Here is a 19,046-nt window from a genome sequence, read left to right on the forward strand (position 1 = left end):
AGATACAATCGCATTTGCTCCAACCCCTCAGAAGCAGACAAGCACCTACAGGATCTCTATCGAGCACTCTTACAACTACAATACTCATCTGCTGAAGTGAAGAAACAGACAGACGGAGATAGAAGAGTACTCAGAAGTCACCTACTACAGGACAGGCCCAACAAAGAAAGTAACAGAATGCTACTAGCCGTCACCTTCAGCCCCCAACTAAAACCTCTCCAGCGCATTATCAAGGATCTACAACCTATCCTGAAGGACGATCCCTCATTCTCTCAGATCTTGGGAGACAGGCCAGTTCTCGCTTACAGACAGCCCCACAACCTGAAGCAAATACTCACCAGCAACCACACACCAAAAAAAACTAACCCAGGAACCTATCCTTGCAACAAAGCCTGTTGCCAACTCTGTCCACATATCTATTCAGAGGACACCATAATAGGACCTAATCACATCAGCCACAGTCAGAGGCTCGTTCACCTGCACATCTACCAATGTGACGGGGGGGGAGGGATAGCTCAGTGGTTTGAGCATTGGCCTGCTAAACCCAGGGTTGTGAGTTCAATCCTTGAGGGAGCCATTTGGGGGAACTGGGGCAAAAAATCTGCCTGGGGATTAGTCCTGCTTTGAGGAGGGGGTTGGACTAGATGACCTCCTGAGGCCCCTTTCAACCCTAATATTCTATGATTCCATATTATGTGCCCAACAATTCTCCTCTGCCATATACTGGCCAAACCAGACTGTCTCTACACAAAAGCATAAACGGACACAAATCAGATGTCAAGAATAACATTCAAAAACCAATCTGAGAACACCTCAACCCTTCTGATCACTCAATTACAGACCTCCAAGTCACAAAATTCCAACAAACAAACTTCAAAAACAGACTCCAATGAGAAACTGTAGAACTGGAATTAATTTGCAAACTTGACACCACTAAACTAGGCTTGAATAAAGACTTGGAGTGGATAGGTCATTACACAAAGTAAAATCTATTTTCCCACAATAATTTTTGCCCCTACTGTTACTCACACCTTCTTATCAACTGTTGAAAATGGGCCATCCTGATTATCACTACAAAAAGTTTTTTTTTTCTCCTGCTGATAATAGCTCACTTTAACTGATTAATCTCATTATAATTAGAATGGTAACACCCATTTTTTCATGTCCTCTGTGTTTATATATCTTCCTACTGTATTTTCCACTGCACGTATCCGATGAAGTGGGTTTTAGCCCACAAAAGCTTATGCTCAAACAAATGTGTTAGTCTCTAAGGTGCCACAAGTACTCCTCTTTGTTTTTAAATGAACATGTATCTAAGATTTGTACTTGTTAGACCAACTGACAAAAAAAAAATTCAATCTGCCTCCTCAGGTGTTAATATGTACTTCTCTGTTCAGAGGTGCAGACTACATCTCTACCTCTGAATCTACCTAAGCCAGTGTGCACTGAAATCAATAGGAGTGCTTTCTTGTTGACTTCAGTGGGCTTGTTGTTGTTCTTGTTAACTTCTGAACAGGCCTCTGCTGTATTACAATCACTGTAGTTAGAATGGAAAAGATTTACTATGGTAAAACATCCAATCCCCTTCCTGGCAAGTGCAGGACTTTTCTCTGCAGTAGGTCCAACAGAACTCTTAGACTGAAGTTGTCTAACAGGAAGTTTATTTTACTACAAATTCACGAAATACTGAAGATGCACAATTTGACCAAAGTTCCACCACAATTAGGGGCTAGGAAGACCAACCTGCTAATTTTAGGATATATACGTATATATATGTGTGTAGGTCACAGAAGATTTGCAGATTAATTTCAAGTTGAGTCAAGTGGATTCTGAGGTGTATAATGACAACTGTAACTTTTCATTCATATTTTTCCTTCAGGTGTACTTTTTGTAACCAGAAAGGACGTAAAGTGTTTTTTAGCCTAACCAGAGTTAAGTATCTAATGCAATACAACTACAATAACAAAACAGTAATCAAAACCTCATCCATATTTATCCAGAAATATAAGGATGACTTGAATATTGTAATCTTGAAACAGAACTTCTGACATTATTAACATCAATATACTGAGTGGAGAAATGTATGGAAAAGAAGCTATTGCTTACATTTACTAAAAGTTATCTAATAGCTAATTTAGAATCTTCCTCTCCTACCCAATCAAAAGGGGGGGAAACAAGCTAGCGGAGAAATCAGTTTTTATATCTTTTAGTGGGCCAGTTTCTACAGTCAAGAATGTTTTTTTTCAGTTCAAACTGTACATTCTGTTATCTGAGGATACATTAAAGGGTTTGTTTGTTTTTTTTTTTCTTACATTGAAAGATCAGCTCGGCAGTCTAGTGGCAGTGATCTGCATAATCCTAGGTTTAATTCCTGGGCCACTCTCTCTTGCCCTTGTGGGTTGGTGGAGGAAAAATGTAAACCCCCTGGCAGGGAAATAATTGCCTTACTCTGCTCAACAGGGACTCCCCTCCAGTAGATGAAAATGGTACTTATAAATCCAATTCAGACAGATGGCTGATAAAGTTCTACAGCTAAACCAAAGGTGGAATTGTAAAAGTGGGCATGATGGCAGGGTCCTCAAGATGCTGACATATTCACAGAAGGCCCTGGGGGTAAAAGGCTGTTATGCGAGGAATATTACCTGTGAATAAGTAAATAGAGATGGTGATACATGAGCTGTGAGACAGGTATAGCAGTCTTTCTAGATGGCAAACATGATATAGCTTGTACAGGAATAATGTCTGAATGGAAATTCTAATAAAAAAATTTTTTGTCATCAACATCACAAACGGTTAACACTGTATATAGAGAAGTGTGTTCCACTGCAATAAATGCACTGAAGTTTCTGCACTGAGACTGGCTGGTTAGATGTCCTGACTATGCTGAACACAGTTTCTCATGACAAGTAGATATGATGAAGATGGCACACTGACAAAGCAATCAGAAGAAACGTAAGACAATGGTTACATTAAAGTTCTTGATTTTTTTATTTTTTAAATAGTAATTTTTGTGTCTACTGTGTCACGTAAACACACTAAAACACTAACCCTGATCTACATTTCACCTGACAAGTAAAATATCAACATGTCTTATAATCATATTAAATTAACCAAACATAGTTCTATATTCGGGGACAAATACCATTTGTCTTACTCACAGAATGAATTCCATTGACATCAGTTGAAATACTCACAAGACTAGGGTAACGATGATACGGCCCCCATGCCAGGTCTATACTGGGAGTGCTTTGCTAGTATAGCACTATACTGGAAAAGCACTCCTAGCATGGATACAGCTTACGCTAGCAATACTGCACTTCTGCTAACACCAGCCCCCTGAGAAAAAATAAGATATACCAACAAAAGCTGTTTTGGTGGCATAACTGCATATATACTAGGGCCTTTTGCCAGCACAGCCATTTGTCAGGAGTCACACCTCTTCTTAACACAGCTGTGTAGTGCAGACCTGGCCACAGTGTCCATCCTGGCCAAGGAAGTGGAAATAGGCATCAAGAGCCACTTTCAACTAGTCAAAGGAAGGATAGGGAAGGAATGGGAGTCACAGGGTTATTAATGTACCTAATCACAGTCAATCCAGAGTGGGATTTACTGAAGACTCAAAGAAAGGTAGGATATGACCTAAGTATAAAACTCTGTTGCGCTCTTTATTCTGGAAATGCTTGGAATTTAAACCTTTCCTCATCACCCCATTTCCAGCAGAAGATTACTATTATTACTACCCACCACACTGTAATCACACTAAGAATTTACAGAGTGCTTTCCATTATGAAAGTATTGTACAAATATTAGCTAATTAATTTTCACCACTCTGTTTACACAGGTGGACAAATTGAAGGAGAACCACCATAAGAGACTTGTCCGGGACCACATAGTGAGCCACCTTAAACCTGTATACCCAAGGTGGTTAGCTGCAACAACACATTAATGCTACACTAAAAAAGACAATGTGAGAAATAATAATGATACCAGGGACTATATATAAGACAAAGTTAATCAATAATGAAAAATAAATGAGAGTTTTCTTTGTAAGTGGAACTCAACACATTGTGGAATTTACACAAAATTGCAGTTCACAAGTATAAATCACTTCCTGCATAAAAGAACATAGGTCCAGTGCATTCTCATTAGAAGATCGGTAGGTAGAGGAAAGGAGAGGAGGAGAAATTCCAAAAGGGGTAGGCAATAAAGGAGATGGGGAAGGAAGTTTTATCCTAAATTAAATCATCCATAGAAGCAAAAAACTTTAATAATTTCCTCACAGCAAAACAAACAGCCCCCCCCCCCACAAGTATACAACATAAACTTGCACAATCAACACTTATGTGATTGATCATTAACCAACTGATCTTATTGGCACTGCAGAAGTAATCCCAAAATAAAAATAAACTGTTCTTGAACTATTTCTTCAATGCACTAGCCGAACAAGGGATTTCCTCCTTCTGTGCCAAGCATGCATGTCTCTTTCCTAGAAATCTTATATGCACACTGGTTTATATACAGAAGAGAAATATTTTATCCAAAAGAAAAAGTAAAGCAACAAACATTTTTGTTAAGGTTCAATTAATAAATGTAGCACCTTGTTAAGGAGAAAGATTTCCAGCAGCATTTCTTAAGAATTAATTATCCTTAAAAGCTTACCAGTCCTCCGACTTCTGAAATGTGCCCTTGAAAGAGCACTTTGCAGCAGACTAAAATAAAGCAACAAACTGTAGAGTTTGATATTTTACTATTGATAGAAGACATTTCTACAGAAACATTGCACTCTCCATCAGAGTTACTTTTTCTCTAATTTGTTAGTCTTTCTAATCTTCTTGAATTCCCACTTCAGACAAGGAAGGCAGAAACTAAACAACGCTTCTCTGGTATAGATATATATAGAAAGCATTTGGAGTTAATACTCAACTCATCTTCCAGCCCACTTCCTGAAGGAAACTCAGGACATCCCCACCCAGCCTCCTACATAATAGTATATTACCTCCTATATACTGGATGCTGGCTGAAAACAAAACAGAAGCTGACTCTGCCAACAGCAAATGTTCCATGTGCAATGAAATCACTGAGACCACTGATAACAGTAAAGTATTACTCTGCTTATGTACATATAGAACCTTCTTTACCAAAGTATCCAATCAAGTGTCATCACTCAGTAGCAAGTGTCCCCAAGACTACTTGAGGCAATGGGCCACATCTTCAGGTGATTTAATCAGCATAGCTTCATAGAAGTCAATATAAATATGACAATTTAAACCAGCTCAGGCTCTGACCCAGTTTTTACTGAGATGTAAAACTGGAGGCCTCAATTCATTATTGGTCATTTAAATACCTTGTTAAAAGAATTAAACCAGGTATCCCAACAAAATTCCAGTTTGGATGATTATATTCTTATTATGTAATATTCATTCTGTCTTTTCAAATTGAATAAGGTATTAACTTTTCTCCAAATTTATTGTATGTGGTTTACTGCACATACTGCAGTGCTGCAGTATTGCACCCTAAAGTGGCTGTATTTTATTGGAAGAGTGTAGCATTCCTATATGTTTAGTTTTATAAGTCAGTCTGTACAGCACTTGGGGTTCCCTGTTCCTTCTTGATGAAATGCGCTAAAATGCAAGTCATATCACTACTGACATAATAAAACAGTGAAAATGTAATAAGTATTTCTTAGTAAAAAACTGATAAGTGAAATTTTAAGAAAATGTGCAGGATGAATTTTCTAATGGCTTTATTCTGTGGACCACTTTGTAAGAGAAAGTTCCTTTTGTGGACTTTTTTTTTTTTTTTTTTTTTTTTTTTTTTTAAAAACACCCTCTCCCTGCTCCAGTTTAATTCTCAAAATGTTCCGTTCCTTGGAATGCAATGAAGGGTTCCACCAACCACAGTTTGAGATAACCATTGATATAACGTAACCTTTCAAAGAAACCAAACCAACCAATACTTCTTCAAAGAAATGCCACCAACTACTGGAGGCTCAGAATTAAGCTTTCATAAAGAAAAATGTTTTATAAGGCTATGTGTCTAGTATACAGATGATGATGTTTTCAAGACATTAAAACATTTCTTCACCAATGAAAACATAGGCGCATTGCAAAGGAATGCTGGAAACATGAACACAACAGCATTATGCTAGTCATGAGAACGAGAAAGTGAAACTGGCCAGTCTTGGTTCACCACACAAGTTGAATAAAAGGTACAATGAAACAGAAAACAAAGATCGTGAAAAGCAATTTAAATTTTTAAAAATTCTTTCCATTTCAATAATGTACAGTCTGATTGGAAAGAACATGTAAAGGAAAGAGACTTACTGGCACTGGAAAGCTGGAAATAAGGATATTTGGGTGGAAAAAACAGGGATACAACTTTTAACTTCACTTGAAATATGTTAAGACTACAAGCGCTTTTTGGAGGAACAAAGTGGAAAAATGGCAAATATATCCCTAAAAATGTTAAGACTGTTCCTCTTTAAATAGACTTATAGACTCATAGGTCAGAAGGGACCAATCTGATCATCTAGTCTGACCTCCTGCACAAGGCAGGCCCCAGAACCCCTCCCATCCAATTTTATACAACCCCTATCCCAGGACCGAGTTATAGAAATCCTCAAAAATGGTTTGAAGACCTCAAGCTGCAGAGACACCACCAGCAAGCGACCCGTGCCCCACGCTGCAGGGGAAGGCGAAAAACCTCCAGGGCACCTGCCAATCCGCCCTGGAGGAAAATTCCTTCCCGACCCCAAATATGGCGATCAGCTAAACCCTGAGCATGTGGGCAAGAGTCACCAGCCAGCACCCAAGAAGGAGTTCTCCGCAGCAACTCAGTACCCATCGCATGCAACATCTCCCCGCAGACCATTGAGCAGACGTGTCTGGTGGTAATTCAAGATCAATTGCCCAAATTAACGATCCTATCATAACATCCCCTCCATATACTTATCAAGCTTTGTCTTAAAGCCAGGAAAGTCTTTTGCCCCTACTACTTCCCTCGGAAGGCTGTTCCAGAACTTCACTCCCCTAATGGTCAGAAACCTTCGTCTAATTTCAAGTCTAAACTTCCTAATATCCAGTTTATACCCATTCGTCCTCGTGGCTACATTAGTACTAAACTTAAATAATTCCTCTCCCTCCCTAACGTTAACCCCCTTGATATATTTATATAGGGCGAGCATATCCCCCCTCAGCCTTCTTTTGGCCAGGCTAAACAAGCCAAGCTCTTTGAGTCTCCTTTCATAAGGCAGTTTTTCCATTCCTCGGATCATCCTCGTAGCCCGTCTCTGAACCTGTTCCAGTTTGAATTCATCCTTCTTGAACATGGGACACCAGAACTGCACACAGTATTCCAGATGGGGTCTCACCAACGCCGTATACAACGGTACTAACACCTCCTTATCCTTGCAGGAAATACCCCGCCTGATGCATCCCAAAATCGCATTTGCTTTTTTAACAGCCGTATCACATTGGCGACTCATAGTCATCCTGCTATCAACCAGTACCCCAAGGTCCTTCTCTTCCTCCGTCGCTTCCAACTGATGCGCCCCCAACGTATATCCAAAATTCTTATTATTAATTCCTAAATGCATGACCTTGCACTTTTCACTATTGTATTTCATCCTATTTCTATTACTCCAGTTTACAAGGTGGTTCAGATCTTCCTGAATAGTATCCCTGTCCTTCTCCGTGTTAGCAATACCCCCCAGCTTCGTGTCATCCGCGAACTTTATTAGCACATTCCCGCTCTTTGTGCCAAGGTCAGTAATAAAAAGGTTAAATAAGATCGGTCCCAAAACCGATCCTTGAGGGACTCCACTGGTGACCTCCTTCCAGTCCGACAGTTCACCTTTCAATACGACCCTCTGGAGTCTCCCCTTTAACCAGTTCCTTATCCACCTTACAACTTTCATATTCACTCCCAGCTTTTCCAATTTAACTAACAGCTCCCCGAGAAATCTGACGTAAATGAAGAACAAACTTTTAAAAATGAAATATAGGTAAAATGCAATATGGGTAGAATTCACCCTGGTATAGAGGAGTCATGCAGAGCCAGATGTTCTGCATCTTCTGCATGCTGCACCCCAACTGGCACAAAGAGTTACATTAAGAATGATCCAGGGAGGAACTACTGGATTGGTTTCACAGCAACACAGATCCAGTGGCCCTAAAGTCCTGTGCAAGAAGTGCGTGTGCTGTTCCAGTTCACAGGACGAGTGATGGGGGAAGGATTCATTGTAATCCCATGCTCTGACCTCGGGTTAAGGAGTTGATTTTTTTGTCCCCATTCTTCCATATAAAGCCTGACAACTCAGATCTTATCGGGGTGAAGTGAATTTCATCTACTTGATTTTTACCTTGACAGTGTTCCTTTAAAGTTATTTTATTCAGTTAAAACAAATTGGGTCTTGCCACCAAAAGAACACATTTACTGATACGAGCTCCTATAATCTAATAAATCACACTTTATTTAGTAGGACATAGAAAAATTTGGATTCAGATCAATTTCAAGAACGTATTTCAATAGTACACCTCTACCTCAACATAACGCTGTCCATGGGAGCCAAAAAAGTCTGACCGTGTTATAGGTTAAACCGCATTATATTGAACTTGCTTTGATCCATCAGAGTGGGCAGCCACACCCCCCGGAGCGCTGCTTTACCGTGTTGTATCCGAATTCATGTTATATCGGGTCGCATTATATCAGGGTAGAAGTGTATGTTTTTAAATGACAAGGCATGACTGTTCAAAATACTTAAAAAACAAACTCCCTGCAGCATTTCTTTTGTAAAGAAATAACTACACTGAAAGGATACTCAACAGTTAGTATCAGGCTAACTAGAGGCATCCTGTTTAATGAACTGACAAGATTTTCCAATCCTTTTATTTAATTCTTTATGCTTCACATCTTTGTATTTTTAAAGCTAATTTACGTTTTTTTCCTGGAGTGAAAATTTAATAGCTTATAATTTAAAAAAAAAAAAATCTGAAAGTTCAATCAGCCATATGAGCTACATAAATTAATTGAGAAGCAGCTAATCATTTTAAATAAACTGAAAATATGCTCAGAATTTATTTCATTTATTTTATAATGCTCCTTTGGCTTGCCTGGGCTTCTCTTTCTCTCTCTCTCTTTTTTTTCTTTTAAACATCAAAAGCACTTTTCACTGTGCCCTTTTATACTAATGCAGGGGCAATAATTTTAGAAGGCACCATATGAATCAGAAGTGATTAAATTAGCTCTGGACTGCCCCTTTAAAGCCCTGCTGTCCCTGAACTTTTCTTCCTCCCCCCAAGTTCAACACACCCCATTCCATAATTTCTGCAAACCCTGTCTGTCTGGCTATTCTGGTGTGCTCATGCGGCTATGCGCAAGCGTGATGTGAGCTCCTCAGCAATACTCCTAGATGTGTTATTTCCCCCTCAGCCCTTTTCTTTATAGCAGACAGAAGGCAACAGAAGTGACACTGTCCTGTTTCTTGATTGCTCTGAACTAGGACACAATCCCCCTCGCTGGCTGCTGGAGCTTGGAACAGGGCAGCAATAGCTTCCTTCTCGGGCCAGGAGCTCAGGGGCCAAGCAGGACGGTCCCATTGGCTGGATGTGGCCCGTGGGCCGTAGTTTGCCCACCCCTATTCTAGATAGCGTTGTTCCCATTGCGAACCGTTTGAAAAATAGTAGACAAGACGTGTCTATTGAGAGATGTTACCTTACGATTTCTCTACGTTTCTCTTAATTCACAGTGGATAAAAAAAGAGGGGAGGAGAATCTGTGCCCTTTGTCTATACCATCTGGTCCTTAATTTATCCAACACTCCACTGAAATATCAAGAACACAGTAGGCTTCTAAGGTTCTGGTTGCTGTACATATATCAGCTTTAGTGTTATATTACTGAACGGTATTATCTCAAAATAGGAACCAGTGGCAGGATAAAATGATGTAGGTTCAACTCTGACATTGACACCAAACAACAACAAAGTAAAATAATCATACACTGTATATCGGGGTGGGCAAACTACAGCCCATGGGCCGAATCCAGCCCATCAGGGATTTGCACCACATCCCTGTGGACCCGGGGGGGGGGAGGAGGGCAGAGGGCTCCATGCACTGTCCTCACTTGCAGGCACTGCGCCCTGCAGCTCTCGCTGGCCAGAACTGAGGAACCGTGGCTAATGGGCACTTCAGGGGAGGTACCCATAGGCCACAGGGACATGGTACCGGCCACTTCCAGGAGTGGTGCAGGGCCAGGGCAGGCAGGCAGGGAGCCTGCCTTAGCCCCGTTGCGCATCACTGCCACCCCAGAGCTGCTCCAGGTAAGTGGCTCCAGGCCAAAGCCCACACCCAGAACCCTCCTGCACCCAGCACCCCAACCCCCTGCCCTGAGCCCCCTGCTGCACCATGCACCCTCCTGCACCCCAACCTCCTGCCCTGAGCTCCCTCGTACATTCCACATCCCCTCCTGCACCCCACCCCCTTGCCCTGAGCTCCCTCCTGCATCCCATCCCCTTGCCCTGAGCCCCTTCCTGCACACCACACCCCCTCCTGCACACTGCACTCCTTCCCACACCCCAACCCCCTCCCTGTCCCATGGACCTGCATGCAATTTCCCCATCTAGAGGTGGTCCTCGGGCCAAAAGGTTTGCTCACCCCTCCTGTATATATACAGGATGCCATATACATATATTCCATGAACAATAACAATTCAATTTGAGAAACCAATAGTTTTATCTCACTGATCAATCTTTATACATGAAATGTTTCTTGACTGATCTGGGTACGTTTAAATGCTGTAGATCTGTGTGGACAGAGTGAAACAGCACTTTATGTGTGTGCCATATTGATGCAGAGGCTGAAGAGAAGACTGAAATATTCTTAGATAAGTGAAGTGGAAATACTACTGCAGTAGTCTTGTGCCACCAATATCATTATCTGAATTACATCCTTCAGCAACAACAAGTCAATTGGATTTGGAAAATAAATGTATTTCCCAGTATTTCCTGTCCTTTTCCCCTTCCAGTGTAATCACAGATAAAATATTTCTGGCTGCTAGATTAGTATCAGGCATCAAGAAAGGAAAGTTAGGTTCAAAACGCACTGCACGGAATCACCATTAGTTAAAGCAACATAAGTACGTGCCCTGAAGTAACAGAAGCAAAAAATAGTTTCTGCATATAAAATTACATTATACTCTACTCCAATGCCCAATATTTTGCATTTTAACAATGATCGAGGTTATTTTTCCTTTTTGCAGAACATTTCAAACTTAACCTAATGGAGACAATCTGTTGCTTGTAGCAGCAAATCACATCACCTATTAGATTTAAAACACAGATGTAGTTTGGAAGACACTGGGCCAGCGAGTTGGATATAGGTGGTTTTGTTGTTGTTCTTTCTGCTCTCTCTCACTCAAGAAAGCTTCCACTGTAAAAGGATTTCTTCATTTCTAGGTTTACAATGGTTTTGTATAAATAAATAAATTAATTTAAAAAAAAGAATTAGTCAAGAAAACACTGTAAAGGTAAGGACCGAACCCTGCCTTTGGGTACATGCAAGCAGTTCCCAGCGGTAACAAGATCCCCACACTCCTGTATCTAAGAGCAGAATTTAGCCCTAAGAGCACAATGAAACAAAAAACAAAACAGTACATTAGGAACACTGGACCCCAATCCTGCAAGCGCTTATGTAATCACTTAACTTTAAGCATATGAATAACCCCAATGGCTTCAGCAGAACTACTCATGGTAGCAAAGTTAGGCATGTGAATAAAGTGTTTGCCTGACTGGGGCCAAATCAGTTTGTAAGTATTTTAAATGTTCACAACCAGTTTAATACTTTCTCATCTCTTCTAATAAACCCTATTTTATAACATAATGCTATATATTTGAATGCTAAAAGTGTAAAACAAATTTTAATCAAATAGATTCATTAAAGACGTCTTCTGACAATTATCCCCTTCAGATAGTTTACACAAATTGTAGGCTTTTTTCCTCCAGCCCTCTAGCTTCAGCAGAAGAATGAAGAGCAGGCAGTTTAATTCACAAAGTTAATACATCAGTTGTCAGCCCATGAACAGATGTTCCTAAGACTTAGTCTTAACAAAACAACATTCTTCAAACTAATACTATACATTAAACAGGTTTTTTAAATTAAAGGGGGCAATTATATTTACAGAAACTTGGGGTTACAGTACATCAGAGCTAGCCGACCCCCCAGCCAACTGCAGAGCAGAGTTATACAAAGCAACCTGTAGCTGCCCTCACCTTTAATATGGAATTCTGATCCACATGGATTAAGATGGCTCCCTAGATTCTGTAGCCAAGTCTCTGTATCAAAATGAGAGGACCTCCAAACTGCTCCAGTTCATGCAAACTTAGGAGTGGTCCTGGTATGTTGCTAATTTGATTCTCTGATGGACAACGGTTAAACATCCCAGCTTTAAATGAAACCTGTACTTGTAGCTCTTTCCCCCCCACTTCCCTTTAGTTATATAACTATCCCAGAATAAAATGTTTCATTCATTCTGAAGCACATTATCTTGTACTGTTACTTTCTTGAAATGGCCAAGCAAACAAACTATTTTTCAACCTTAGATCAGAGACTTCTTTGACCTTGGGAGCTGACTGCTCAAGCCAGGAAACGGGTGAACTACTAACAAACTGAGTGATGTGTGCTAAAACAATTTTTATTTTACTGTTTTCTTTAAACAAGAACCTTGGCTCATATCAGCCCAAAGCTAACAAGCAGATTTCCTCCCGCTCCGCATGTTTTTCAATCAATGTCTGCTAACAGGATAGAAGTAAAAATGTCATATTCAAAATGACAAGAAACACATTTAAAATAGTGGTAACTTATAATTAGAGCCCTACAGATCTGCTGATATCCACTTTACATCCATGGACCATGATTGCGGATTGGGTGCAGATACAAATTTTGTATCCACACAGGGCTCTACTTATAATAATCTAAAAATTGTATATATATTACACACACACACACACACACCCCTACTTTTCTTCTTTTCCTGGGTAGGATAATCATTTAAATTACCCCACTAACACAGGAAACTAAAACTTCTGAGAACAGATATAAAAGGACCAAAATAAGGAAGACCATTAGAACTCCCATAACCCCTGCTCTGGAGTAATAATTTTCCCATTGGGATTTCTTTATATTCTGGTCTCCAGTGTTGCCTCTATTCCAGTACACACAATTAAATATTTGGTGCAAAACATTTAATACAAGGTTTCTCTCTCTTGCTAATGATTTTCAAGCAGCTGAGTTTCATTTAGAGAGCCTGAGGTTCCTATATTTAGGGGCTGGGAGAAGTGAATGGAATAAGAATTTAAGTCATGCTCAACTGCCCTGTTTTAGCAATTTACATTGCAATAGGAAGAATCTCAAAAGGTCTTCACAGACTGTTATACAGACATAAAAACACACAGATAGAAAAGCTGTATGGTTACTTGTGCGCAAAAGAAAAATGTTCACTGTGGTTCAAAGACTTGGCAGGTATAGGATCCTCGGGACCCTGCTCCTATCCCCACAACTTCTGGAGGGGGGGCACTTTCTGCACAGTTCCTCTACATATAGGCTGAAGAAATCTCAGAAGGATGTCCTTTCACTTTTTGTGCTTTTGAGGCGTACTTTCACCCTCTTACCAATGCGGTCAAGGTCTAGAGCAGTGGTCACCAACCAGTAGAAAATGATCGACTACTTGATCCTGGAGCCTCTGACAGCTGATTGCAATCTCCGTCCGCTAAAAGTCCGGCAGCATAGTGGGGCTAAGGCAGGCTCTCTGCCTACCCTGGCCCCACACCGCTCCCAGAAGCAGCCAGCACATCCCTATGCCCTCATGCACCGCATTCCCACCCCCAGCCACCAGGGAGGGCAGGGGTCTCCGTGTGCTAATACTGCAAGCACCACCACTGCAGCTCCCATTGGCTGGGAAGAGGAAACTGCAGCCAATGGGAGCTGTGGGGACAGTGTTTGCAGGTAGGAGCAGCATGTGGACCCACATGTCCCGTCCCCCCCGCAGGGGCATGCTGGCTGCTTCTGAGAGTGATATGGGGCTGGGGCAGGCAGGGAGCCTGCCTTAGCTTTGCTACGCTGCCACCCAGGAGCCACCTGACCAGAACCCGCACCCCCCTCCCATACTCCACACTCCCGCCCTGAGCCCCCCTCCCAGAGCTAGCACCCATACCACCTCCCGCATCACAAACCCCCTCCTGCACTCCAAGCCCCAGCCCTGAGCCCCCTTCCACAGCCAGCACCATGTACCCCCTCCTGTATCCCAACACTCTGCCACAGCTTGGAGCCCCCTCCTGTACCCAAACTCCCTCCCAGAGCTTGCATCCGTCCCCCACTTTGGTGATCAGGCTCTGCGCAGAAGCCGCTCCCACTAACCCCTCAGCCACAGCCCAATGCCCAAACCCCTGCCCCAGCACGGTGAAAGTGATTGACAGTAGGGGAGAGGGATGGAGTGACCATGGCATGGCCTCGGGGAACGGATGGGGTAGATCTTGGGTTGAACTTAAATTCAAAAAGTGATCTTGTGCATAAAAAAGGTTAGAGACCATTGGTCTAGAGGGTGGTGCTAATTCCCTTTCAGTACCACACTTACCCGGGGAACCTGCTTGCAGATTAAGTTAAACGTCACCTCCAGCATCATTTTCCTTAACTATAAAAAGAATGAATTTGCACTGAAATACAACGAAACATCTCTTCACTAAGTCAAGTTTTGTTATGTCCTAATTCACTGCTGTCCTGTTCTGCGACGTAGTATCTCTGGGCTTGTCTACATCACAAAGTTGCAGCGCTGGTGAGGGGGTTACAGCGCTGCAACTTAGGAGGTGTACACATCTGCAGGGCACCACCAGCGCTGCAACTCCCTGTTTGCAGCGCTGGCCGTACTCCCGTTTTGTCTCGGGTGTAGAGGATCCAGCGCTGGTGATCCAGCGCTGGTAATCAAGTGTAGACACTTACCAGCGCTTTTCTTGACCTCCGTGGAATAAGCAGGTATCCCAGCATACCTGAGGAAGCCTCTGGTAATCAAGCTGGTCTCCTTCCCCGGTTTGCTCTCGCGTTCCCCGAACCCCCGAGCAAGCAGGTCTCCTTCCCTGCGGTTTGCAGGGTGGTTCGGGGAACGCGAGAGCAAACCGCGGCGAAGCTGGTCTCCTTTCCCGGTTTGCTCTCGCGTTCCCCGAACCCCCGAGCAAGCAGGTCTCCTTCCCTGCGGTTTGCAGGGTGGTTCGGGGAACGCGAGAGCAAACCGCGGCGAAGCTGGTCTCCTTCCCCGGTTTGCTCTCGCGTTCCCCGAACCCCCCTTGAAGCCGCCCGACAGCGCTGCAGTGTGGCCACATCTAACACCACTTGCAGCGCTGGTTGCTATAAGTGTGGCCACTCTGCAGCGCTGGCCCTATACAGCTGTACTAATACAGCTGTAACAACCAGCGCTGCAAAATTGTAGATGTAGACATACCCTCTGAGTGCACCACTGAAATTCAACTGTATCTGGGGAGAAATGCAGCGAGCAAAGGAGCAACAGTTTAAGATGGAAAATGAATATGATCATCTAAGAGGAATTTCCTGTTGGCTGAAAGTAATTAACTGAATTGAAATTTGGCCAACACACTGAGACTAAAATCCCTACTGGTATAAAGAGTGCAAGGTCAGGAACTTTGGTATTGTGTCTCATCTAAAACACACCTGTACATGCACACACAACAATATTTTATCAATTTTATTTTAAATGAAAGTCTCTGAAAAAAATAAAAATATTAGATCATTAAATATAGCTAGAGTGTCACGTGTCACAAGAACATATAAATAAGGATAGTAGGATGAAATTAAGGAAAATAATATTTAGAATGAAGAACCATAAAACATTCCTGACAAAAAATGCATGGGGACTGGGGCATAGTTTCCCCAAGGGCTGGAAATGTTTAAAACTAGACTGGATAACATACAACAAAATGTACAACACAAAATAGTCTTTGCAGAAAAAGAGACGATTTAACAGGTCTTCTCCACCCCTAATGTGTACTGTTCTATAGCTGAATATATTTTCTATATCATGAAGAAACCTTGAAGCTTTGAAGAATTATTTGTCCATCTCAACCAGGATGGAAACTAAAAGGAAATGCCAAACTGCAAACTCTACTACTAGAGGAAGTGATTTCACTCAGCTCTATCTTCAAAAGAATAAAGAAACACGCTTTAAAAAAATCTTATATATAGAAAAAATGTATTTCAGTTAATATCCTCTTTTTTACTCACTGGCTTCAGGACTATTATGTCAACAAAGAGCAGCTTGCTCATGACAAACTTTATAAAAAAGAAAGGAGGAGTACTTGTGGCACCTTAGAGGCTAACACATTTATTTGACCATAAGCTTTCGTGGGCTAAAACCCACTTCACTGGATGCATGCAATGCCAGTCCTTGCTTACAGACAGCCTCAAAACCTGAAGCAAATACTCACCAGAAACACTCACCACACAACAAGAACACTAACCCAGGAACCCATTCTTGCAACAAAGCCCGTCGCCAACTCTGTCCACATATCTATTCAGGGGATACCATCATAGGACCTAATCACATCAGCCACACTATCAGAGGCTCGTTCACCTGCACATCTACCAATGTGATATATGCCATCGTGTGCCAGCAATGTCCCTCTGCCATGTACCGTGAAAGTAGAATAAATTATATTGTGAAAACAGAAAGGATTAAAGAAATGGTGTCTGTACCTTTAAGCAAAACTGTTGAAATGCTGCAATCCGGGTGTCAGGAATACAGACATTCACATAGAACAACTGCACCATTTAAGGGCAATTGGTAAAGTATTAGCCTTAGATCGATAAGAGTTAGCAAGAAAATAGAATATGCATGCTATGCCCCTGGTGAATTTTACTGTTTTGCTTTCTTTGTCCCTTTGTCTAATTCTCGCTCTTTTATCTGTATAAATAAAACTGTTTGGGTCTTGCATGGCCACTCATATTATCTGGGTGTTATTGGCGGAGCGCTGCGCTAATAAAAAATTATGGTCTGACAAATTGTGAGTCCTGATTCTAACTTTGACAGTACATTGGCCAAACCGGACAGTCTCTACGCAAAAGAATAAATGGACACAAATCAGATGTCAAGAATGATAACATTCAAATACCGGTCGGAGAACACTTCAACCTCTCTGGTCACTCAATTACAGACCTCGAAATCACAATACTCCAACCAAAAAACTTCAAAAACAGACTCCAATAAGAAACTGCTGAATTGGAATTAATTTGCAAACTGGACACAATTAAATTAGGCTTGAATAAAGACTGGAAGTGGATGGGTTATTACACAAAATAAAAACTATTTCCACATGCTTTTTTTCCCCCTACTGTTACTCACATGTTCTTGTTAACTGTTGGAAACGGGCCATCCTGATAATCACTAAAAAAGTTTTTTTTCCTCCTGCTGATAATAGGCCACCTTCATTGATTACTCTCCTTACAGTTGGTATGGCAACACCCATTTTTTCATGGGGGTGTGTGTGTGTGTGTGTGTGTGTGTGTGTGTGTGTGTGTGTGTGTGTAATCTTCTTACTGTATTTTCCACTGCATGCATCCAATGAAGTGAGTTTTAGCCCACGAAAGCTCATGCACAAATAAATGTGTTAGTCTCTAAAATGCCACAAGTACTCCTCGTTCTTTTTGCTGATACAGACTGACACGGCTACCACTCTGAAACAAACTTTATCATTATCTAGGTCTCTGTGTGGTCTCATGGGCTGACCCTAAGCTAGGAGCTGGACAACTTGGTTCTCAATTTGAACAGTTTGGATCTCTGCTAATATCAGCAGAGCTGGGTCCTAGGCATTATGGTAATACAAATGATAAACACTCTATATTTAATATAATTGTAATGCAGAGGAGAATCTGGCCCTCACAGTTCTAATTCCAGCTATGCCACTGACTCAGGGCTTGTCAATATGGGGAAGTTATACCAGTAAAGTGTGAATTTAAACCTCAGTGGTCACCAACTGGTAGATGGCGATTGACTGGTCGATCCTGGAGACCCTCCCAGCTGCAATCTCGGGCCGCTAAAAGTCCAATGGCGCAGCATGACCACCACTAAGGCAAGTTTGCTTCCTGCCTGCCCAGGTCCCACGCCACTCTCGGAAGCTACCAGCATGCCCCCGCAGCCCCAGTGGGGGGAGAGGGGGAGGAGCAGGGGTCTCCCTTTGCACGTTGCTCCTGGGGCAGTGCCTGCAGAGGGGGGCAGTGCACAGAGACATATGCCCCTTCCCCAGAGGCCACATGGGCATGTTGGCCCCTTTTGAGAGTGGCGTGGGGCCAGGCCAGGCAGGGAGCCTGCCTTAGCCCCGCTTCGGTGCCACCTGGGAGCCACCCAAGGTAAGTGCAGCCCACCGGGAGCCCACACCCCAACCCCCAGCCCTGCACCTTCCAAAATAAGGCTGTTTACATAGGGAATTATACTAGTATTGTCAGGAACTGGGGCATGGTTGGTCAGGTCTGTGGGGTTCAGCCAGAGTCAATAGCTGAGCTCTGGATCCAAGGGTCACGTCAAGGTCAGTGACTGGGGAACCACAGTCTAGGGTCAAGCTGGCATCAGCAGTTAGAAACCAGTGCCCAGGGTCAGGCCAGAGTCAATAACCAGGGACCGGAGGGCTGGACAAGGAGGCAAAAATCAGGAACAAGGTAAGGAAGCAGAAACCAGGAACAAGGTGGGGTCTGTCTCAGCAGCATGTCAGGCTTGTTGTACAGGTAACTTCCTGGATTCCCTCCAAGTTTAAATGGTAGGGCTGGGCCAATCAGAGGTCACAGGACGGCCTGCCAGTCATCTCTACAGTAGGCAACACTACTCACAGTGACTGGTCTCCCAGGAGACCAGGTGTTGACTGAGACTCTGATGGCAACATGGAAGTTCCTGCTGCCTGCAGCCTCAGGTTCAAGTCCCATGAGCCTCATATTAAAACTGTAGTGGCAGGGCCATCCCTAGCTATTCTGGGTCCCTATGCAGCCCCTCTGCGGTGGTGGCGT

At 42.6% G+C, this 19,046-nt stretch overlaps 1 protein-coding gene across 4 annotated transcripts in view; it reads right to left on the reverse strand.

The window, feature by feature from the left end:
- MCC (MCC regulator of WNT signaling pathway) overlaps positions 1-19,046 on the reverse strand; it is a 341,462-nt gene that overhangs the window by 183,713 nt on the left and 138,703 nt on the right. The window contains exon 1 of one of the 4 annotated variants that reach the window (XM_050945633.1): positions 4,660-4,787. The exons of the other annotated variants lie outside the window; for them this stretch is intronic. Within the exon in view, the coding sequence (XP_050801590.1) occupies positions 4,660-4,764 (105 nt within the window). The 5' untranslated portion in view covers positions 4,765-4,787. Of the gene's footprint in view, positions 1-4,659; positions 4,788-19,046 lie in introns of those variants that run through there. 4 annotated transcript variants of the gene reach the window in all.

This window comes from Gopherus flavomarginatus, chromosome 3 (assembly GCF_025201925.1).
Source record: "Gopherus flavomarginatus isolate rGopFla2 chromosome 3, rGopFla2.mat.asm, whole genome shotgun sequence".
In the NCBI taxonomy this organism is placed as follows: Eukaryota; Metazoa; Chordata; order Testudines; family Testudinidae; genus Gopherus; species Gopherus flavomarginatus.